The sequence below is a fragment of the Phyllobates terribilis genome, unplaced genomic scaffold, assembly GCF_046119375.1.
Source record: "Phyllobates terribilis strain yellow unplaced genomic scaffold, ASM4611937v1 Scaffold_1__5_contigs__length_1240528914, whole genome shotgun sequence".
Lineage (NCBI taxonomy): Eukaryota > Metazoa > Chordata > Amphibia > Anura > Dendrobatidae > Phyllobates > Phyllobates terribilis.
The window spans coordinates 720,855,353-720,880,194 of NW_027362761.1; the positions used below are offsets into that span (position 1 = coordinate 720,855,353).

The following is a 24,842-nucleotide window of genomic DNA, read 5'->3' on the forward strand; positions in this document are numbered from 1 at the left end:
GATAGAGGTGATGTTGGAATGGTCTTTGAAGACCCTGATTAGTGAACGGTATAGGGCCCAATACCTTCTCTATAGCTACCCTGATAGGAAGAGAGATGTCAATCAAGGAAAGCCAGGTGGTGAGAAGCTGAGACCCGCCACCAAGTCTATAGTCACCTTTTTCCTGGCCCCTGATTACCGGAGAACAAATGGATCAGGAGTTGAAATTCAAACGGTTAAACCCATATCTTCTCCTAACATGTGCCGGGGATGGACACAAGAGGCACCCACAAACCCATTACATGACTGGCTGACTAGAATCTTATGTTTATGGGGGTCTTCAGAAGTCTGGCTTCAATGTCTTCTAAATGAAGAAGGCAGATCTGCTGCAGAAATTTCTGTGACTGTCCTATCGTAATGTGATTGCTGCCAATACAACCCTATTCAGATCAATGGAGATGATATTCAGTCACAGGTCTTTTTGCAACCAATCTACTCCATGTGAATATACCCCTAGGGTGGTTTCACACAAAACGTCTTTAGCAAAAAGAACACCTTATTTGTAGTTTTAAGAATTAAGAATTCTTTTGTGGCAAAACAGATGTTAGCTGTGAGTCAATATGAGAATATAAAAATGCACTACAGAGGATGGTGGTGACTTTTTTCAATAGGTTGGTGAATCCCTGAAGTATATTTTCAAAGGCAGCGTGATCTTGGTGATAAGTCACAATCACCTTTACAAATACTTCTATAGAGGTATACAAAGCCTTTACCATCCCTCTGTAAGATTCATCTGAAAGCATAGGGACTTTGTTCTCAACGGCTCTGTACTAAGGAGTTGTAAGGTCTCTGAGCCCTGCCTCTAACGCTTCATGTCTATGTGCATAAGCTCTACATAACCTATTTTTGTCACATTACATTACTCACAACGAAAGCTTCAGAAAGACACTTGTCCGATATAGGATTTTTTCCTTTGAGGCATGGATGCTCTTAAAATTAAAAGGGAAAGCATACTCACCTACCAGTGCCCCCGTCCCAGGCTGCTCAGGAGATCTGGACCAGCTCTGGAAGCGTTACCTGCTCTGTCCAGAAGTCACGGGACCTCTGAAGTCTTTGGCTGCAGCGGTCAGGTGACAGAAGAACATTAACTGATGTTTCTTCTAGTCATCTGAATGTTGTAGCAAATCAAAGGCTGCAGGGGTTCTGTGACTTCTGAACGAAGAAGGCAATAATCTTTGTAGTGGGCCTGACCTGTTCTATGGGGGGCGCTGATGGTTACGTATGCCTTTGTTTTTTAATTTTGAGAGCATCTTTGCTTTTAAAAAAAAAAATTCTGTATCATACAATCCCTTTAACAAACATATAAAGTAATAAAGAAGGTTAAGAGCTCATATTTTATTAAAAAAAATAATACTTACTGTAAGGAACACATTCATACTGTACTTCAAGATATTTGTAAGTCCCTGGGCAGGGATCAGGAAATACATCAGGTCCAGCCACTACGGCACACTGAGTCCTATTATTGCATCTGAAATAGAAAGTATGGTATGAAGTCCTTATTTATCATCTTCATAATATTTCATATTTAAGAAAATCAAATACCCTAAAATCTGAACTCTCCAGAATAACTTTTCAGTTTCTCAAATAATGCAAGTTTTAAAGTCATCCCCAACATAACTACGTGGGTTTAAACCAAACCAGGATGAAAAACAGAATAAGAACTGAAAAAAGAGAGAGCTGAAACAATCTATAAAACTCTGTCAAAGCCAAGTCGAGGGACAAAAAGAGATCATTAAGACGTCAGCTTTTCACGAATGAGTTCTAGAACGCTACGGTCACACTATCAGTATTTGGTCAGTATTTCACATCAGTCTTTGTAAGCCAAAATCAAGAGTGGGTGATAAATACAGAAGTGGTGACGTGTTTCTATTATACTTTTCCTCTAACTGTTCCTCACCTGATTTTGGCCTACAAATACTGATGTAAAATACTGACCAATTACTGAATGTGCGACCGTAGCCTTAGTGGTTTTTACGGGTTGAACTTCTACCTATTATAATCTATGGGGCTGTTCACATGTCCATGAATTTTTGCAGACTGAGTGGTCCACACCAAATCATGGAGACATGTCCATTTTGTTCCAAGTCACAGATCAAACTCGCCAATGCAAGTCAATAGGTCCATGAAAAAAATCGGACAACACTCAGATGCCATCGGTCTGTAATCAACCTGCTGTCCGATTTTCTCATTTAATAGAAAGAGATTGTGAAAATTTCTTGTATGCAAAAAAAATAAAATGGAATGAAACTGATAGTAAACACTGACACACCGACCAAACAGAGCTGAAAATCTGATTCAAAACTGATGAAAATCGGCCAAATTTTTGCACACTTGAAATATCACTGACGTCTGAATGCGGCCTTATGCTTTAGTTTCATGTATTTCTATACAGAGACTAATATATACAATTGCCAAATGGCACCAGGCGACTCGACACTAACCTCAATAAACACGGGCTTTACTTATATGCAATAAAATACATAGAACAATTATTAAAGATCTTATTCAATAAAGTGATGTAAAACATTTGGGACCCGATTCAGTATTGCATTTCCGCCTTTTTTTCTTCAAGTTTTGGTGGTTTTCGCCAGTTTCTCACTTGCGCCTTCTTTAAAGTTTATTTTATAAGTGATCCCCTGCTTTTTTTTATGTCCGACTTTGTGGGTGGAGTTTGGGTTTTATGCAACAAGTAGAGAAATGAATAACAGCACTCATCAATTCCTTTGGCAAAAAAGTCCTTTATTTCATAGTGTTCTGGACAATCAGATGCAGCGGTCTATCTGAGGTGCAGTGGAGACAAGAGGAAAAGGTGCAGCGTAGAACTATAGAGGAAGTGCAAAAGCACTATAGTTTGGACCTGTAGAAGCGTTTGTAAGACGCGAAACAGCCGTCATCCTCACGTCTCCCCGCATGTCTCCGCTCCACCTCAGATAGGCCGCAGCATCTGATTGTCCAGAACACTATGAAATAAAGGACTTTTTAGCCAAAGGACTTGGTGAGTGCTGCTATTCCTTTTTCTACTTGTTGCATAGACGCCATACTTTAGCCTTTGCACCACCATTATTGTCCGTTACCACTGCTGGTGTTCAGCTATATAAATATCACACAGTGGTGCCTGAAGATTTTTTCCATTCTCCTGTTGGAGTTTGGGTTTTCCATATGTTTGTAAAGTCGCAAACTGTACTTTATTCACCATTCTGGAGTGATTTTATGTACGCTAGGTGAGAACTTTCTTATGGATGCACCATTTCTAGGGCAGCTGAGAGCTGATGTTTTTAGTCTGGGAGGGGGCCAATATCGATGGCTACTTCATAGCCTATTAATATCCGCCTGCAGCTGTCTGCCTAGCCTTTGCTGGTTATTTGGTTATTAATTTTTGTGGGGACCCCACTTCATTTTGGAGGGGTCCTCCATTTTAATAACAAGTAAAGACTAAGTATACATCTGTGAGCTGATATGAATAGCCTGGGAAGCTCCATGTGTATTACCCCCTTCCCAGGCTATAAACATCAGCCCCCAGCTGTCGGACCCCACAACATTTTTTTCATTTATTTATTTACTACTTAAATACATGTACAGTAAGCTACCCACGCAAAGCACTGATTATATATCTCACACATTTCTATTTATCTAACTATGTTTTGAAAGGGAACCTGTCGCGTCATTTCAAGCATCTAAATTGTTCCCAGTGAGTTGTTAGTGATGCAATGTGCATCACTAACACGTTATTTTCATTAAAAATGGCACTATAATGATGTTCAAAAAGGACTTTGTATAGTTATATCGTACCAGCTCATTTAGTCATAGGGGTGTGCTTAATTTTTTGTTCAGTCACGGGTATCGCCACCCACTAAATTTTATTGACTTCGCTGGTTGCGCTGAGGTCACTAGAATCCCGCGCTTGCACAGTGTGGCGCTTTAATGAAAAAGGTGTGTTAGTAATGCACATTGCATCACTAACAATGCACTGGGGGGCAGTTTAGATGCTTGAAATGACGTGACAGGTTCCCTTTAAGAATATTTAATTTGAAAACTATATTTAAATGAAATACAGAATTACTCTATGTAAAAGCTAATGTTAAAATCACATTGCATACGGATTGCATACGCATGTCATACAGATGTAATTCGGATGCTAGGTGAGAAAAATCGCACTGTACTTGCATGACTCTCGTCCGACTTTTCAGGAACAACATTGGACTGATTTTTTTTTGGCGGTGATGGGTAAGAGCCCTAAGAGTCACGGATTGGAGTGGCTAAAAGAGCTGTGCTCATGCCATCCGCAGGGGCAGCTGGCTGTTAAGGACAGCATGGCTATCGCTTAAGCACCCAGGATCGAAGCAATATGCTATCCTGGCAGATTAACCCCTTACATGCAACGGTCAGTAGCATTCCCTCAGTTACCATAAGTAGTGCAGTATAATATCTAAGAGATCAAGGAATCAAATGTGGGATTAATAAATATTGTAGAATAAATGTAATGTAAAAATGTTAACTGATTAAAAACAAAAGAAAAAACATAAACATCACTCTTACAAAAATGCAGTAGTACAGAAAAAAAATGAATTGATGACACATATTTGGTATCAACACATGACTTGTACAATAAAACTATTATGTCATTTATCCCACACAATTACTGCCGTAGAATGAAAAAAAAGGGGAAAAAAAATAAAACCAAACTGACTATTGTTCATCCTGCTTCCCCCCCAAAAAAGGAGATCCGTTGTGGGACATAAGCATTTTTTTCCACAATTTTTATAAGTATAAAAACAAATGTTAAAAAAAAAATGAAAAATTGTATATTTTACAAAAAAAAAGGCCTAGTTACAGAAAAAAATTGAGGACACACAATGTTGTCCTTGCATCTTTAATGGTCTGTATTATAAAACTATTATGTTATCCTGCAAAGTGATTGCCATAAAAAATATAAAAACGAAGCCATAATGGCTATTATTTATCCTGACTCTCAAAAAAAATGAATAAAAAAACATAAAAATTATAAATGTTCCCCAATCAAAACTACAGCTTCTTCAACAAAAAAACAAGCCGTTCAGAGCTCTGTCGATGGAAAAATGAAAATGTATGGGTATCATATAGTGACACAAAAAAACATTTTTTAAGGTGTTTATTTTGAAAATTACACCAATAGAGGGATCACACCTACTAAATGCTGTGATCTCACAATACGTACAAAGTGAATAATATGCCCAATAGATTGTTTTGACTGTTTGACACACACTAAATTAGTGTTTTCTGTGCTATATATCAAGGATAATGTTGCGGTACACATATCCGCATGTGTATCAGAAAAATGTTCCTCAATGAAAAACTGCATCTGTATCCTCAGAACAAAAATACAGTTGAAAACAATTGTGGGACAAGGAACCATCAGCGCAGAGACTAAACAATTTGCAATGACCTTTAAGTCATGTGACCTGAAGGCATATTGTGGAGCTACCCAAGAGCAGCAAACAGGGATTTGACATGCAAGCAAGTGTGTGCTGGGGAGCGCATACTGTGGAAAGGAACGTACTCTGTGGGGTGTGAGGGGTTATGGGGGCATCATACTGTTTGGAGGGATGTACTGTGGGGACATCATACTGTGTGGCAGTTGTTCTGGGGGTATCATATTGTGTGAAGGTAGGTTGTGGGGGCCATCTTACTGTATTACTGGCATCATACTATTTGTTGGAGAATGTACTGAGGCAGCACCACACTGTGTTGTGGCATTCTGGGGGCATCATAGTGTGTGGGGTGCTGTTGGGAGAATCATACTGTGTGGGGGGTGGAATATACTGTGGGCACATCATTGTGTGTGTGGGAGATTGTACTGTGGAGGACATTATACTGTACGTGATGTGCCATTGGAGCATAATATTGTGTGTGGGAGAGGGGGCTGTGTGCACTTTACACTGCATGTGAGAGAAACATATTGTGTGGGGTAATGTACTGTGGAGGCCATCATGCTGTGTGTGGTAGCTGTGGGGGCATCATACCTGGTGTAAGGGCATCATATTGAGTGTGGGGAATGTATTGTGGGGAACATCATATTGTGTAAGCAGGGCTGTGGGAGCGCTATAGTGTGGGGTGATTATGGAGGACATCATACTGTGTGTGGGAGCCTGGGAGGTCATGAAAGCAGTACTGCACTATGTCGACACACTAACGGGCTATATTATGAGCAATATTTCTGTGTAGGTAAGGTTAGATAAATGGCTTAGCATAAAATATAAATTGCCGTGGCTTCTTTCATAGTATTTGTCCTTGTCTGTCCTTCAAAGTTGGGAGGTACTCAGACTGACACTCAACAATAGCTTACACTCTATGAACAAAGAGCATAACTCTCAACTTATTTTTATGCTGTTTAACCTGGCCATAAGTTGTGGTCTCTGCTGACCATTAACTGGAGCAGCTCTGCATGGTCAGACACAGCCATTACACAGTACACAGCAGGAGCACATTTATAAGATTATATCAGTAACATTTTTAACACATTTGTCAAACTTATTATTATTCCAAGATCTATTGATGAAAACATACTTTGTTTGTAAGACCAAATTGCCCTAACTACTGTGTAAAGTAACAATGCCCCTCAAGACCTCTCTTTGAATAGTAATAATGCTCCCTGCCAGCTATAAAAATATAATGCCACCATTGTGCCCCCTAAAATAAAGCTTATTCTCATGCAATCCTAATTTCCCAACTACAACAGCAACTATATAGCGGTACGACACAGTTGGCTAAATGCACTGATATTATTTAACTGCCTGCGTCGGTGTCCTGTTAATGCCAATAGAGTTCAAAGTGATGGGGGGCAATATGTCTGGGTCATGTGCCCAGAATGTTTGATGCTCGCAATACCACTGGTATTTAAAGAGTAACTAAAACTTTATAAGGTTCTTTCATATTTGAATGCCCTTACAAATCAGTGGCTCCAGCTCCTGAGACCCCCATCGATTGCTGAGCTCGCCCCCTCCCTACCTGAGATGTCCACAGCATAGAAGACAGGAGAGCACAGCTCCTGTCTGAACGCACAAACAGAGAGTGGTACAGATTTATTTGACAGCTTTGCTTTCTATCCAATCTGTGAGGTTGTTGCCTGTGTTGTGCACCTCTTGAGGGTCTTTCAGTAAATTGGGGGGTGGGGGGGGGGCGGTCTCAGATCCGGGATCCCACTAATCTGCTTGTGAATATAAGGGAACTCAAACATGGAAAAAAAAAACTTACAAATAGTGATCGCACTCAATATATATACAGTGGGGAAAATAATTTGGATACACTGCCAATTTTGCACATTTTCCCACTTACAAAGAATGGAGAGAGATGTAATTTTTATCGTAGGTACACTTCAACTGTGAGAGATAGAATAAAAAAAAAAAAACAGAAAATAACATTGTATGATTTTTAAATAATTTACATTTTATTGCATGAAATATGTATTTGATCACCTACCAACCAGCAAGAAATCTGGCTCTCACAGACCTGTTAGTTTTTCTTTGAACACCACCTTCCGGGATTGATATACTCATAACTCCCAACTGTCCTGTATTCGGCAGGACTGTCCTGTCACGTCTCAGCTGTTCTCCCAGGTTCTAGTTATACTCACCTCTCTGATGTCACTCTGTAGCTCCTCCGCCTTGGGGGGCAGGGCTGCTCAACAGTCAGTGAATGAATTAAGTTATATTATACTCAATCTGGGAACTCAGTGTCCAGAGGCTGCAGCTCTAACCACTGAGCTACAGCACTCAATGGTTAACATAGGAGGATTTAGTTAACTTGACTCTACAATGCAGGTCAGAAGCACAGACAGTACGGAAGCACAGTATACATCTCCATAGAAATAAATTGTGTATAGAAATGTATTTTTATGGTGCCTGTATACTGAGCTGAAGAAAATTATTTTTTTGATCCTATAAATAAAAGTAGTAAATTTGTGAACAATTACAAGATTATTATTTTTCTGTGAGTCCCTGGTCTTGAAACCACAACCTTTAAACATTACTGATACAGTAGACACTTATCCTGCTGAGCCACCAGCTCTAGTGAAACCATTGCTAGAATTCTGTCTGTATGGTGTACTGCAGGCTTTGAGTATAGGCTTATTGTACAGGGTGGGCCATTTATATGGATACATATATGTGTGTGTGTGTGTGTGTGTGTGTGTGTGTGTGTGTGTGTGTGTGTGTGTGTGTGTGTGTGTGTGTGTGTATGTATATATATATATATATATATATATACAGGGTGGGCCATTTATATGGATACATATATGTGTGTGTGTGTGTGTGTGTATATATATGTGTGTGTGTGTATATATATATATATACAGGGTAGGCCATTTATATGGATACATATATGTGTGTGTGTGTGTGTATGTATGTGTGTGTGTGTGTATATATATATATATATAAATATATATATATACAGGGTAGGCCATTTATATGAATACACCTAAATTAAATGGGAATGGTTGGTGATATCAACTTCCTATTTGTGGCACATTAGTATATGGGAGGGGGAAAACTTTTCCAGATGGGTGGTGACCATGGCGGCCATTTTGAAGTCGGCCATTTTGGATCCAACTTTATTTTTTTCAATGGGAAGAGGGTCATGTGACACATCAAACTTATTGAGAATTTTATAAGAAAAACAATGGTGTGCTTGGCTTTAACGTGACTTTATTCTTTCATGAGTTTTTACAAGTTTATGACCACTTATAAAATGTGTTCAAAGTGCTGCCCATTGTGTTGGATTGTCCATGCAATCCTCTTCTCCCACTCTTGACACACTGATAGCAACACCGCAGAAGAAATGCTAGCACAGGCTTCCAGTATCCGTAGTTTCAGATGCTGCACATCTCGTATCCGTGTGTGAACACGGCCTTACAGACACAAAAAAGCCGGATGTCATATAGTGAAGCTACATAAAGATGAGAAAGTTCTGGCGGCTCCGACTGTGAATGAATGAACACAATATAATCTACAGGTCCCAACAAGAGATGAGCAGGACGTACAGATGATGTCACGCAGCCCTGAAAGATAAGAGATTCGCAGCCTCCCGTCCAGCCGCCGGGAAGCAATGATCTGGACGCTGGAGTGGAGACCCGGGAATCCATCTGCTCATCTCCAGTCCCAACTGTCCCGGATACAGCAGACAGTCCTGGATTTGGGTCTACAACCTGCAGTCTCGGGCATCTGCTGAATTTCCCTCACTACCAGCACCCCTCTGACATCTCCTCCTGCTAAGGGAGAAAGATAATAAGATAATGGTAAATGGGCATGGATTGAGGTGTTGGCCAGGGGCGTGACCAAAATTTGCCGCGGAGCACTACGCGCACCGCCTAGTTTGTCCCTCTTTCTGTTCTTCAAAAGTTGGGAGGCATGGATATACTGTGTGGGGGAAATGTACTTTGGGAGCCTCATTCTGTATTGACAGGGCTATAGCATACTGTATATGGGGGCATTATACTGTTTGTGGGGAACTGTGGGTGCATAATACTGTTTTAGGGGTTGAATGTACTGATGTACTGTGGAGACATCATAACGTGTGTGAGCAGATGTAAAAGTGTGAGCCTTCATACTGGACACTTCCTCCTCCTCACCTAGTGTTTACTGCAACTTGTCCATGTACTGTACCCACAGTCCTATGACCTGAAAACAAAGTTTCGTAGCAGAAAGTTCCCATCCTGCAGTGACTGCCGCCATTACACTGGGTCATCACCTGAGCCCTCCATGTCTAGAGTAGAAGTTATTATAACTCAATGTTTCCCATCAAACTAAAAAGTTCTGCAGCTACATAGGGTCCTTGCTGAACTGTGAGAACCCTGCACTGACCTACAATAATAATATATACTTTTTACATTTATTTTAACTGTGGGGCCAAAGAAATAGTGACAGCTGTATCTCACATGGTGACTGGGTGAGTATGGCTAAAACAGGGTGACTCCCAGCAAAACTGGTTGAGATGATAAAGGGGCATCATCATTTATGCTGATTTCTAAATGGCATGAATAAAAATGGAGCAAATGTTTTTTCCCATATTTAACACATAATAACGGTTAAAATAAATGTAACACTTTCAAAAGTGTGTGTGAAATTGGCGCCTACAAAACCTACAACTCATCTTGTAAAGAACAAGTTCTTATATAGTTAGTGATGTTTAATTGGGGAAGGTGAAAACAAAACAATCTTCTGATCCTATAAAAGTGCACCACGAAAATTTCCATCATTAAAAAAATAAAATTGCAATCTATACGGAAGATAAATATTTCTCGATTATAGGGTGTTTACACACAGTGTTTTTTGGACTTATGCCATTTTTATATGTGTCTAATGTGTATATGAGTGTGTATATACACTGCTCAAAAAAATAAAGTGAACACTTAAACAACAGAATATACAGTCATATGAAAAAGTTTGGGCACCCCTATTATTCTTAAGCTTAATGTTTTCTAAAAATTGGTGTTTTTGCAACAGCTATTTCAGTTTGATATATGTAATAACTGTTGGACACAGTAATGTTTCTGCCTTGAAATGAGGTTTATTGTACTAACAGAAAATGTGCAATCTGCATTCAAACAAAATTTGACAGGTGCATAAGTATGGGCACCCTTATCATTTTCTTGTTTTAAATACTCCTACCTACTTTTTACTGACTTACTAAAGCACTTTTTTTGGTTTTGTAACCTCATTGAGCTTTGAACTTCATAGCCAGGTGTATGCAATCATGAGAAAAGCTACTTAAAATGGCCACTTACAAGTTGTTCTCCTGTTTGAAGCTCCACTGAAGAGTGCCATCATGGGCTCCTCAAAACAACTGTCAAATGATCTGAAAACAAAGATTATTCAACATAGTTGTTCAGGGGAAGGATACAAAAAGCTGTCTCAGAGATTTAACCTGTCAGTTTCCACTGTGAGGAACATAGTAAGGAAATGGAAGAACACAGGGACAGTTCTTGTTAAGGCCAGAAGTGGCAGGCCAAGAAAAACTTCAGAAAGGCAGAGAAGAAGAATGGTGAGATCAGTCAAGGACAATCCTCAGACCACCTCCAGAGAGCTGCAGCATCAACTTGCTGCAGATGGTGTCACTGTGCATCGGTCAACTATACAACGCACTTTGCACAAGGAGAAGCTGTATGGGAGAGTGATGCGAAAGAAGCCGTTTCTGCAAGCACGCCACAAACAGAGTCGGCTGAGGTATGCAAAAGCACATTTGGAGAAGCCAATTTCTTTTTGGAAGAAGGTCCTATGGACTGATGAAACCAAGATTGAGTTGTTTGGTCATACAAAAAGGCGTTATACATGGTGGCAAAGAAACACAGCATTCCAAGAAAAACACTTGCTACCCACAGTAAAATTTGGTGGAGGTTCCATCATGCTTTGGGGCTGTGTGGCCAATGCCGGCACCGGGAATCTTGTTAAAGTTGAGGGACGCATGGATTCCACTCAGTATCAGCAGATTCTTGACAATAATTTTCAAGAATCAGTGATAAAGTTGAAGTTACGCAGGGGATGGATCTTTCAGCAAGACAATGATCCAAAACACCGCTCCAAATCTACTCAGGCATTCATGCAGAGGAACAATTACAATGTTCTGGAATGGCCATCCCAGTCCCCAGACCTGAATATCATTGAACATCTGTGGGATCATTTGAAGAGGGCTGTCCATGCTCGGCGACCATCAAACTTAACTGAACTGGAATTGTTTTGTAAAGAGGAATGGTCAAAAATACCTTCATCCAGGATCCAGGAACTCATTAAAAGCTACAGGAAGCGACTAGAGGCTGTTATTTTTGCAAAAGGAGGATCTACTAAATATTAATGTCACTTTTCTGGTGAGGTGCCCATACTTATGCACCTGTCAAATTTTGTTTGAATACAGATTGCACATTTTCTGTTAGTACAATAAACCTAATTTCAAGGCAGAAACATTACTGTGTCCAACAGTTATTACATATATCAAACTGAAATAGCTGTTGCAAAAACACCAATTTTTATAAAACATTAAGCTTAAGATTAATAGGGGTGCCCAAACTTTTTCATATGACTGTAACTCCAAGTAAATCAAACTTCTGTGAAATCAAACTGTCCACTTAGGAAGGAACACTGATTGACAATCAATTTCACATGCTGCTGTGCAAATGGAATAGACAAATAGATGGAAATTATTGGCAATTATCAAGACACCCTCAATAAAGGAGTGTTACTGCAGGTGGGGACCACAGACCACATCTCAGTACCAATGCTTTCTGGCTGATGTTTTGGTCACCTTTGAATGTTGGTTGTGCTTTCACACTCGTGGTAGCATGAGACGGACTCTACAACCCACAGAAGTTACTCAGGTAGTGCAGCTCATCCAGGATGGCACATCAATGCCAGCTGTGGCAAGAAGGTTTGCTGTGTCTGTCAGCGTAGTGTCCAGAGGCTGGAGGCGCTACCAGGAGACAGGCCAGTACAACAGGAGACGTGGAGGGGGCCGTAGGAGGGCAACAACCAGCAGCAGGACCGCTACCCCCTCCTTTGTGCAAAGAGGAACAGAAGATGCACTGCCAGAGCCCTGCACAATGACCGCCAGAAGGCCACAAATGTGCATGTGTCTGCACAAACGATTAGAAACCGACTCCATGAGGGTGGTATGAGGGCGCGACGTCCACAGATGGGGGTTGTGCTCACAGCCCAACACCGTGCAGGACGCTTGGCATTTGCCACAGAACACCAGGATTGGCAAAGTCGCCACTGGAGCCCTGTGCTCTTCACAGATGAAAGCAGGTTCACACTGAGCACATGTGACAGACGTGACAGAGTCTGGAGACGCCGTGGAGAGCGATCTGCTGCCGCAACATCCTTCGGCATGAAGGCAGTGGTTCAGTAATGGTGTGGGGTGGCATTTCTTTGGAGGGCCGCACAGCCCTCCATGTGCTTGCCAGAGGTAGCCTGACTGCCATTAGGTACCGAGATGAGATCCTCAGACCCCTTGTGAGACCATATGCTGGTGCGGTTGGCCCTGGGTTCCATCTAATGCAGGACAATGCCAGACCTCATGTGGCTGGAGTGTGTCAGCAGTTCCTGCAAGATGAAGGCATTGAAGCTATGGACTGGCCCGCCCGTTCCCCAGACCTGAATCCGATTGAGCACATCTGGGACATCATGTCTCGCTCCATCCACCAACGTCACGTTGCACCAAAGACTGTCCAGGAGTTGGGGGTCTGAGGATCTCATATCAGTACCTAATGCTAGTCAGGCTACCTCTGGCGAGCACATGGAGGGCTGTGCGGCCCTCCAAAGAAATGCCACCCCACACCATTACTGACCCACTGCCAAACCGGTCATGCTGAAGGATGTTGCAGGCAGCAGATTACTCTCCAAACTCTATCACATCTGTCACATGTGCTCAGTGTGAACCTGCTTTCATCTGTGAAGAGCACAGGGCGCCAGTGGCGACTTTCCCAATCCTGGTGTTCTGTGGCAAATGCAAAGCGTCCTGCACGGTGAGCACAATTCCCATCTGTGGATTTCGGGCCCTCATACCACCCTCATGGAGTCAGTTTCTAACCGTTTGTGCAGACACATGCACATTTGTGGCCTGCTGGAGGTCATTTTGCAGGGCTCTGGCAGTGCTCCTCCTGTTCCTCCTTGCACAAAGGCGGAGGTAGAGGTCCTGCTGCTGGGTTGTTGCCCTCCTACGGCCCCCTCCACGTCTCCTGGTGTACTGGCCTATCTCCTGGTAGCGCCTCCAGCCTCTGGACACTACGCTGGCAAACACAGCTAACCTTCTTACCACAGCTCGCATTGATGTGCTATCCTGGATGAGCTGCACTACCTGAGAAACATCTGTGGGTCTGTCTCATGCTACCATGAGTGTGAAAGCACAACCAACATTCAAAAGTGACCAAAACATCAGCCAGAAAGCATTGGTACTGAGATGTGGTCTGTGGTCCCCACCTGCAGAACCACTCCTTTATTGTGTCTTCATAATTGCCAATAATTTCCATCTATTGTCTATTCCATTTGCACAACAGCATGTGAAATTGATTGTCAATCAGTGTTGCTTCCTAAGTGGACAGTTTGATTTCATAGAAGTTTGATTTACTTGGAGTTATATTCTGTTGTTTAAGTGTTCCCTCCACATGCCTAACGCGTGAGTGTGTAATGTGGAATCGTTTTACATGTGTCTATATGTGCCTCATTTAAATATGCATGTGTAGATGCAGAGTCTGTGTGTGTAAAACATAGAAAAGCAATGGCAAGATTGATAGTTTTTGTCTATGCGCTCCCCCCCCCCATAAAGGGTTAATAAAAGTTAATCAATAAATTATATCTACATAAAATAGTGTCTTTGACATCTTTTCCAGCAAAAAAATAAGCCCCTAAGCCCCAATATGACAACATCGATGAAAAAAGAAAGTGTTTCTGGCTCTTGGAATATGTTGATAAAAAAACTAACCGGGAAAACTCTACATCCTTAAGCCCAAAATAGGCCTGTCTCGAGTTGGCAAAAACACTGACTTGTAGTATCATCAACAAGCACTGATGCTGAATGGTGTTAGAAGCGATAGGGGACAGCTAACTGGAAGTGTTCACTGATGCCTACTCTATTATACACATGTACTTAGGCACCAATACACCTGAGGCCATGTTCACCCATTCAGTATTTGGACAGTATTTTACATAATTATTTGTAAGTCAAAACCAGGAGTGGGTGATAAATACACAAGTGGTGACGTGTTTCTATTATACTTTTCCTATGATTCTTTCACTCCTGGTTTTGGCTGATGTAAAAAACTCACCAAATACTCAACGTGTGAATGTGGCCCTTTGATAGCTGTCGCGAAAAGATAGTTTGGCTGATCATTTGGCCGATAGCTATCTCACCAGACACTCACAGACACAGAAGGGCTCACTCTACCAAGCACTCCTGTGTTCTTTAGAAGAGCCACTTCTAGACACCTCTATCATCCGCTTATTTTAGTGAGAACAAAAGGATCAGCAGTGTGAAAGTGGACACATTAGACTGTTGGCCGAACCCATTGATATTGGCTGACATTAGTCTAATGTGTAAGGGGGCCTTCAGAATCCTCATAAATTAATGATTTATCCAGGTGATGCAAGTGCTTAACCATAATGCTGAACTACTGTAAAATGCTTATCTCAACATGCCCAGTGTGAAGACCCGGGGTCTTCCATGGGCATAATACTACTCAGACAACACAGGGTGAGGGTAAAACTGTGTGGCAATACTTTACTGAACTACCAAACAGACAATAAATACATAAAACAGTCCCAGCAAATACCCAAGATGGTGTAAAATTACACAGTCTCACCCTTCCGCTGGCCCACCGGGAATAGAAAAGCTGTGACCTTGGGACTTCCAGGGCCAACTACTTCAACCAGCGGCCCCCTGCTTTTGGCGGCTCTCCACAGAGAAGTAGCCGCAAGCTTACGAAGCTGACAGTCCATCGACGTACAAGGCCATGAAACCCGAGGGTCCCACCCTGGCTTCTCCGAGAGTTTCCATGGGGCCAGATGACCAGCTGGTCCCAATATGGCTTCTCTGAACGTCTCCATTGGTTCCAGGAGACCGGAGGGTCCCACCTGGCAACCCAAAACAACATATCCATGGGACCAGGTGACCTCATTGTCCCAACCTGATATCCACAAATTTATCCATGGGTTCCATGATGGTCAATGGAGCAGATCTGTATCCTTCCAGTCAGGCTCGTGTACACTTAGGCTGGAATCCTGTAGAATCCAAATCTGTGTCTCTCTGGATGGAGCCATGCTACCAAACTACTGTCCTAAAAAGTCACTCTAATCTTTGATTCTCTTTACAGCATGATAGAAATCGCTTTTTATATTTCTCTGTGGCTCAGGTCATCATTCCCAGGTCAGTGGGAAAAGTGCAGGACTCAAGTCTCATTGTTTGTGCATTTAATTAATTTGCATAGTTGGTATCCCCCTTCTCTTGTAAATCATCAACTGGCTGGCTTAGTACAATATGCAATTAGCATAGTAACAACATCATTGTTCCCCAACACTGAGTCACTGCCCTTCTTGACCAGCCAAAGAAACACACACATTCAAAAGTCAACACAAACACAATAGTGTATTCCTCTTGGCCTAACAAATCTACATGTCTGGCTAGTTAAGATTAGAAGCTGTGTTGTCACACCCAGCAATATGCAAAAGAAAGCTAAAATGTGACCTAGCAGGTGAGCTTACAATAAACGGCATTAAGTGTGATCTAAGTGATTCTGACCCAAACCTTGATGCACACATTTGAAGCTAGAAAATGGCGACACAAACCCCACATGTTTTTTCACAAACTTCTGATATTTTTTTCATTTGCATGAAAAAAAATCTGTGCATATTCACGACCTATATGTCATGGTCGGGTGGAGGTTCCCGAACTATGACGTATAGGTATGTCATGGCGATTTTGCGCTGCTCTCACAGCTAGGAGCAGTGCCCACACAACCCTCGACTGTTTAACTCTCTAAATGCCGAGATCAAAATCGATCGCAGCATTTGGGACGCTAGGAGGGTGAAGCGGCTCCCTCTCCCTTCCAATTGGCGCCCCCGTGACATCATTACGAGAGTCCAATCGTTGCCATGGCAACCGGAGTTCATCATGATAACCTCCAAGTCTGCCAGCTATGGTATACTGGTTAGACCACAGCATGGTCTAAGAGGCTTCTATCAGTGCAGCCTAACAGGTATAATGCATTGCAATGCTGGAGCATTGCAACGCATTATCCCATAGATTAGAGTAATAAAAGTTAAAGTCTCATAGAGGGACTAAGTAAAAATGTTTAAAAAAAAGTTAACTTTTTTTTTAAAAAATATCACAAAATAAATGAAAAAAGAATATACCAATAAATGGGTATATTTGTGTAAAAACAAAAAAAATACACATACTTGGTATCGCCACGTCCAGAACGACTTGATCTATAAAACTGTCACACTACTTAACTCCTTCAGTGAACATCGTAAAAAAAAAAAAAGTGGCAAAAAACTATGCTTTTTCACCATACTGCTGAACAAAAAGTGGAATAAAACGTGATCAAAAAGTCAAATGGAAATAAAAATGGTAACGCTGAAAACACCATCTTGTCCCGCAAAAAAACAAGCTTCCGTACAGCTCCATCAGTGGAAAAATAAAAAAGCTATAGCACTCAGAATACAGCGATGCAAAAAGAACTATCTTTCTATAACATAGTTTTTATTATGTAAAAGCGCGCAAAACATAAAAAAAATAATATAAATGTGGTATTGCTGTAATCGTACTGACCTGAAGAAAAAAGCTGCCTTATCACTTTTCCCACACGGCATAAGCCACGAAAAATAGTTCCTGAATTGTTTTTTTTTTTCATTTTGCCCCTCAAAAATCAGAATAGAAAGCGATCAAAAATGTTATGTGCCCGAAAATTGTAATAATAAAAACATCAACTCGTCCCGCAAAAAACAAATCCTCATATGGCTCTATCGGCAGAAATATGGAAAACTTATAGCTTTCAAAATATGGAGACGCAAAAACTTGTTTTTGAAAAAAAAAATTTTTTTTTATTTTTTTGAAATTTTTATTTTATTTTAGAGTGATATTTTAGAATGTGATAGCACTAGAGTGTGATAACTGCTATCACACTCTAAAATAAATTTTTTTTTTCAAAAACAAGTTTTTGCATCGCCATATTTTGAAAGCTATAATTTTTCCATATTTCTGCCGATAGAAAAAACTTATAAATCTGGTATCGCTGTAATCGCACCAACTTAAAGAATAAAGCCGCCTTATCAGTTATACCACATGAGGAACGGCGTAAAAAAACAAATAAAACTAATTGAGTGAATGGATCCCTCAGGGGTTTCATCTGAATAACGTCATTTGAAAAATTAGATGGAAACCTCGATGTAAGTGCTCAGAGTAGAGTGCAGGATAAATGTGATCCAAAATGCTACGTAAAATGTTTCCAATAAAAGCTTCATCTCAATCCACAAAAAAAGCAATTCTCCACTCAGGTCCGTCATCTATCAATGGAAATATAGGAAACTTACAAGATACTGATAGCACAAAGGCTCTGGAAAAGGACTATGACTCCTTGCCCCCTAAATAAATCCATTGAATTTTGAGCTCCCAAATCCAAATGCCCCTCTCCCTTCTGAGCCCCAGAGTGTGCCTAAACCACATTCAGCGTCCACATGTTTGGCATTTCTGTAGCGATGAGAGTCTGTTTAATTTACAGGGTCCATGTCTCCAGAAGCACGAGCTGGGAACAATGTATGGGCACTACAATGTAATGGTCACTACAATGTACGTGCACTACAATTGCAGATTTGCAATTTTCACTCAGGAACAAGCACTGCTGCTTGTTTCTGGAAAACAAACATGGAGTTAAAGTTATTAGTGATGAGTGAGCACTAAAATGCTTGGGTACTCGTTGTTTGGGTTGAGCAAATCGTAATGCTCGGGTGCTCGACCCAAGTAACGAGCCCAATGTAAGTCAATGGGAAACTCGAGCATTTTTCCGGCAACCCCCCTGGAGGTCAGCAGGGGGCCTAAAAATTGGCCAGTGGGAACAGTGCTGAAATGACATGGGAACAGCATGGGGAAGACCCCTGGAAGCATCTCTGACTCCCAGTCACTGTTGTGACCAATGTTGTCAGAGTATTACGCCACTTTTACAGACTCACAATAAAACATACAAAAACGAAACCAAATGGATTTTCCTGTAAAAAATGTTAACGAACATTCTTTCCAGGGTAATGACTTGTACATAAGGCAAAATAAATAACCAAAATTAAAAATGCTTCTCCACACCTTGGGCTATGTTTACACATAGCGCTTTTGATGCGTTTTTGCACTTTTGCATTGCTTTCAATGGTGAAAAGTACATTCACTAGTAAATGTCATAACATTTTACTACCTTATCTGCCCATGTGGTGTGTGAGACATGATCAGACACATCCAGTAAAGTGCTGAAATAACATGGGGACAGCATGGGGAATATCCCTGGAAGCACCTCAGACTCCTAGATCACTGTTCTGTGAACAATGTTGTCAGAGTATTACGCCACTTTTACGGACTCACAATAAAACATTCAAAAAGCGAAACCAAAATACATTTTCCTGGAAAAAATGTTAAAGAACATTCTCGTTTTCAGATGGCAATTTTTTTAATAATTCCTCAACAAGAGCCTTCTGGTACTGCAACATTTTATTAGACCTCTCCATCACGGGAAAGAGAGATAGAAAGTTCTCCCTGTAGCATGGGTCTAGAAATGTGACTAACCAGTAATTACTGTCAGACAAGATGTGTACAACACAAGGGTAACGGGAAAGGTAGAAGAACATAAAGTCAGCCATGCATGCTAGACTGTCACCTGCCAAGTCTTCCCTGTCCTGACCAAGAGGACGATTGTCCATGCTCTCCTCCCCCTCATGCTCATCCTGGTCCTCCTCCTTGTTCTGCCTCTCCTCAGGCCATCCACGCTAAACAGACGGTATGACAGTTGTTTGGGTAGTACCGTCTGTAGTGCAGGAACCAGCTCCTGTTCCACCTCATCCTAATTATCACCCAATCCGCTTGGGATGAGATGAGGCTGGGCTGTGTGGCATCACCCTGTATGGTTCCTTGTCCCATCCTATTGTGCTCCGCCTGCAATGCGTTTCAGTAGACAGAGAATCGGGGTGGTGACGCTAATTATGACGTCATTGCCGCTCACAACCTTGGTCGAGTCCTCAAAGTTTTGGAAGACGGCACAGATATCTGACATCCATGTCCACTCATTAGCTCTTAGGTGCGGAGGCAGACCTGAATAACGATGGGCATGTTGAAGCTGGTACTCAACAACTGCCCTCTGCTGTTCACAAATCCTTCCTAACATCTACAACGTTGAGTTCCAATGCGTGGTGACATCGCACACCAGTCGGTGAGCTGGAAGCTGCAAATGCTAGTGAAGCATGGCGAGGGCGGCGGAAGCTGTAGGTGACTTTCGAAAATGGGCACAAACGGCATACTTTGACAAGCGGCTCAGGCAGATCTGGGTAGGTTTTGAGAAGCCGCTGAACCACGAGGTAGAGCACATGGGCCAGGCATGCCTTGCTTCAGAGCAGTCACCAGGTTCCGGCGATTGTCACACACGACCATGCCTGGCTGTAGGTTCAGTGGTGACAGCCACAGATCTGCCGCCTCTTTTACAGCTGTCAACAACTCTGCAGCAGTATGCGGTTTGTCACCTAAGCATGTTAGCTTCAGCACAGCCTGTTGCCGCTTGGCCAAGCCAGTGCTGCAGTGCTTCCTGATTCCGACTGATGTAGTCATATCAGAGATGGAGGCTGAGGAGGAGGAGGTGCAGGAGCTGTAGAATGTGGGGGCAACCCTAACTTGACCCAGAGCCCGAAATCCTCGGCGTTGGGAGGATGTGTTCCATCTTAGTGTCTGACTTGGTTCCGGCTTCCACTTTATTAACTGAGTGTGCCGTCAGCGAGATATACCATCCCTGGCCACAACCACCTGTCCATGTGTCCGTGGTTAGGTGGACCTTCCCAGTAACTGCATTGTTGAGGGCACAGGTAATGTTATGGGACACGTGCTTATGTAATGCGGGAACGGCACACCGGGAGAAATAGTGGCGGCTGGGGACCGAGTACCAAGGGCGTTAGCTGCGTATTTGCACTTGCCTTTAAAGGACTGGGGTAGGGACAACTGAACGCTGCACTGGGACAAGGACTTGGCTGCTGAAGGTGATGCTTGAAAGGGTGCAACAACAGGTGCAGGGCGGGAGGCATCTTCGCCTGCACCATGGAAAGAGGATTGGCGTGCACGCACAACAGCGAAACAGACAGTGGTGTCACCCGCAAACATTGTTTTTGGACCGTGGCATCGGCCCGTCTAGTCGGGTGCTTTGCTGTCATGTGCCTGAGCATGCTGGTGGTGGTTAGGCTGGTAGTTTTGCTGCCCCTGCTGACGCTGGCATGGCAGATGTTGCAAATGGCCTTTTGGGGGTTATCTGAACAGTCTTTAAATACAAGCTAGACTCTGGAAGACCTAACAGATGGACTGGCAACTTCCCTCGTGTTGGTGTTCCGGGTAATAGTTGGCCGCCTTGTGTCTGTGGCCACCCCACTGCTTGTTCCTGCTTGTTGTGGTGCTACGCCTCCCACCCCCTCTCTGCTGCTGTCCTTGTTATGCATGTCACCTTGCCAGGTTGGGTCAGTGACTTCACCGTCCACCACCTCGTCTTCCATGTACGCACCCTGGACCTCCTCCTGACTTGGTGGCAATTGTGTATCATCATCATCATCCAGTTTCCCACCGTCGCCTTCGTGTGACCATTGTTGCTAAAATATTTGGGCATCGCTAAATGCGATCTCCTCTTGCCCCATTTGTAGCGGGTTGAGCAAGAGGCCCGAATCTATAAATGGAAAAGTGAACAGCTCTTCGGAGTGTCCAAGTGTGGGATCAGTTGTCTCCGGGCACTCAGCATGGTGGGAGGAAGGAGGATCAGGGTGAGGAATATGTGGTCCAGACTCATGGCTACTGAGACTTGACCGTGTGGAAGACAGGGTGGTGGTGATGGCAAACTGACTGGAAGCATTATCTGCTATCCAACCAACAACCTTTTCTCACTGCTCTGGCTTGAAGAGTGGTGTTCTGCAGCCACCTAGTAATTGGGACAGGAAGGTAGTTCGACATGATGTGTGTGTTTGTTGTGCTCCCTCAGCAGGCACAGTTTCATCTTGAACATGTCCTCGGCCTCATGAGCTTCCGTCCGAGCATCCCGGAAGTACTCACCGAGCACCGAGAATCTCGAACAGTGAGCTGCCCGGGCGAGTACCAAGCAGCTGCGAGCACGCTCGCTCATCACTGAAAGTTATTAATAAACCTGAAGATAAATTCCAAGAGGGGTGTAATTTCCAAAACAGGGTCACTTGAGGGGGGGTTCTGCTCTTCTGGCACTTATTGAGTCTGCAAACTATTCTATAATAATTTGTTCTCCAAGAAGAATATAGCGCTCCTTCCCTCCCAATTCTCGCCGTGGCGCTAAGCAGTACTGTACAGCCACATATGCTGTATAACCACGTTCAGCAGAAATTGTGTGACAAATTTTGGTGCCATTTTTACCAGTTTCCCCATGTGAAAATGTAAAATCTGGGGCTAAAACAAAATTTTTGTGGCAAAAATGTAATTATTTTTTCTTTACTGCCCAATGGAATCAAATTCTGTTAGGCCCATGTGGTGTCAATATGCTCACTGCACCCTTAGATTAATTCAGTGAGATGTGTAGTTTGTAAAATCGGGTCACTTATGGAGGAGTATTGCTGTTGTGGCACCTAAAGGGCTCTGCCAATGTGACATGGCACCCTCAAAACATTCCAGCAAAATATGAACTCCAATTTGGTGCTCCTTCCCTTCTGAGCTTTGCACTGTGCCTAAAAGGTCGTTTTCGACCACATATGGAATATTGGCGTACTCAAGAGAAATTGCGTAACAAATTGCATGGTCCATTTTTTCCTATTATCCCTTTTTAAAATTGAAAAATTGGGGTCAAAGCAACATTTTAGTGGAAAAAAATGTAATTTTCCATTGACACAAAAAAATGTTATACAATTCTCTGAATTGCCTGAAGGTTAAAAATGCTCACTACACCCGTAGATAAATTCCTCCAGAGGTGTAGTTTCCAAAATAGGGTCACTTGTTGGGGTTTCTGCTGTTTTGAAACCTCAGAGACTTTTCAAATATGACAGGGCATCTGTAATCTATTCCAGCTAAAATTGCACTCCGAAATTCAATTAGCGCCCCTTCCCTTCTGAGCCTTGCCGTGTGCAAATGGGGTATCGGCTTACTCAGAAGAAATCGTACAACAGATTGTATGGTCCATTTTCTCCTGATACCCTTGAGAAAAGGAAAAATTTGGGGCTAAAACAACATTTTTGCCGGAAAAACTAATTTTTTTCATTTTCATGGCTCAATGTTATAAAATTCTGGTAAGCAATGGTGGGTTCATGGTGCCCAACATACATCTAGATAAGTTCCTTGAGGTGTCTAGCTTCCAAATAAGGGTCACTTGAGGGTGATTTCCACTGTGTAGCCACATCAGGGGGTCCTGCAATTGTGACATGGTGTCCGCTATCTATTCCAGCCAATTTTGTACTCCAAAAATTGAATGGTGCTCCTTCCCTTCCAAGCCCTGCAGTTGCACCCAAATAGTAGCTTTCCACCACATATGGGGTATCGGCGTACTCAGAAGAAACTGAACAAGAAATTGTATGGGGTATCGGCGTACTCAAGAGAAACTGCACAAGAGATTGTATGGTCCATTTTCTCCTGTTACCCTTTTGAAAAGCAAAATTTAGGACTAAAGACATATTTTTTTGTGGGAAAAATTTTCATTTTTTCCTTCCACATTGTTTCAATATCGTTGAAGCCCTAAAGGGTTAATGAACTTCTTGAATGTGGTTTTGAGCATTTTGAGGGGTGTCATTTTTAAAATGGTGTCAACTTTGGGAATATTCTGTCATATAGGCCCCTCAAAGTCACTTCAAATGGGATGTGGCCCCTACAAAAATTGGTTTTGTAAATTTTGCTGGGAAAATGAGAAATTACTGATAAACTTTTAATCCTTCTAACTTCCTAACACAAAAATGATGTTTCAAAAAATTATGCTGATGTGAAGTAGATATGTGTTAAATGTTATTTATTAACTATTTTGTGTGGTATAACTAATGTTTAATGACATAAAAATTCAAAGTTTGAAAATTGCAAAATTTTCTAATTTTTTGCCAAATTTTTTATATTTTCAGAAATAAATGCAAATTATATCAACCAAAATTTACCACTAACATGAAGTACAACATATCACGAAAAAACAATCTCAGAATCACTGGGATACGTTGAAGTGTTCCAGAGTTGGGACTTAGAAACTGACACTGGTCAGAATTGAAAAAATTGGTGTGTTCAGGAAGGTGAAAACAGGCTGGAGGGTGAAGGAGTTAAGAGTAGAGCATATGTTCTTTAGTTTGCGGGGGTGGGGTTAGGGAATAGTTAAGTTAGGCCGGGGTCCCACTATCGTATGTCATCCGATGCGAGAGCATAGGATACGGTATGCTAATGACACTCGGCTCCCACTCTGCTGCGAGCGGGAGCAGAGTGTGAGTGCTCTGTGCTCCGATTCTCTCGCACAAAGAGGATCGCAGCACAGCTGCGGAGGTGACTGAGAAAGTAATTTTTCCATCCTTTCTGTTGCTGGCGTTGGCGGGAGTCGCACTGCACTCAGGTGATATCCGAGTGCAGTGCGATGTTTTACACGCGCTCATAGACTTATATGGGTGTGTGCGATCCGATTCTAGCATGCAATCGCAGCATGCTGCGATTTGTTTTCAGTCCAATCGCGATCTGATCGGAGCTGAAAAAAAAACGCCACTGAGCACACCATCATAGGATTAAATTGGTACGAATGCATTCTGATTGTGTAGCACCCTGAGGATTCGGCTGCTACAGGGGTATTGCACCTCACTCCAGAGGTGTGGTATTCCACTCCCGGGTAAGGATGGAGTGTGGAACTGAGCTAGTAGGCTGCATGCACTACATACATCCCATTTCCGGGGGACAGATCAACGGTACTCCCACCAGTTTATGTGCAGGTACGACAGCGTCTGTCCCTGGCTGGAGTGGGAGGGGGGGTGGAACATCCCAGTAGTGTAGGGGCAGATAGGGGGAGTAGTCTGGGTAAAGATAGGAGCTCATTGGGTGCTGGTCACCTGAGCTCACACATAGAGGGAGTATATAAGGTGGGCACCATCTTAGAACAG

General features: G+C 42.5%; 1 protein-coding gene across 13 annotated transcripts in view; it reads right to left on the reverse strand.

Moving 5' to 3' along the window:
• Positions 1–24,842, reverse strand: part of ADGRL3 (adhesion G protein-coupled receptor L3) — a 1,088,292-nt gene that overhangs the window by 691,392 nt on the left and 372,058 nt on the right. For all 13 annotated transcript variants that reach the window (XM_073686326.1, XM_073686314.1, XM_073686318.1 and 10 more), the window contains exon 5: positions 1,398–1,507. In XM_073686326.1, the coding sequence (XP_073542427.1) occupies positions 1,398–1,507 (110 nt within the window). The remainder of the gene's footprint in view (positions 1–1,397; positions 1,508–24,842) is intronic.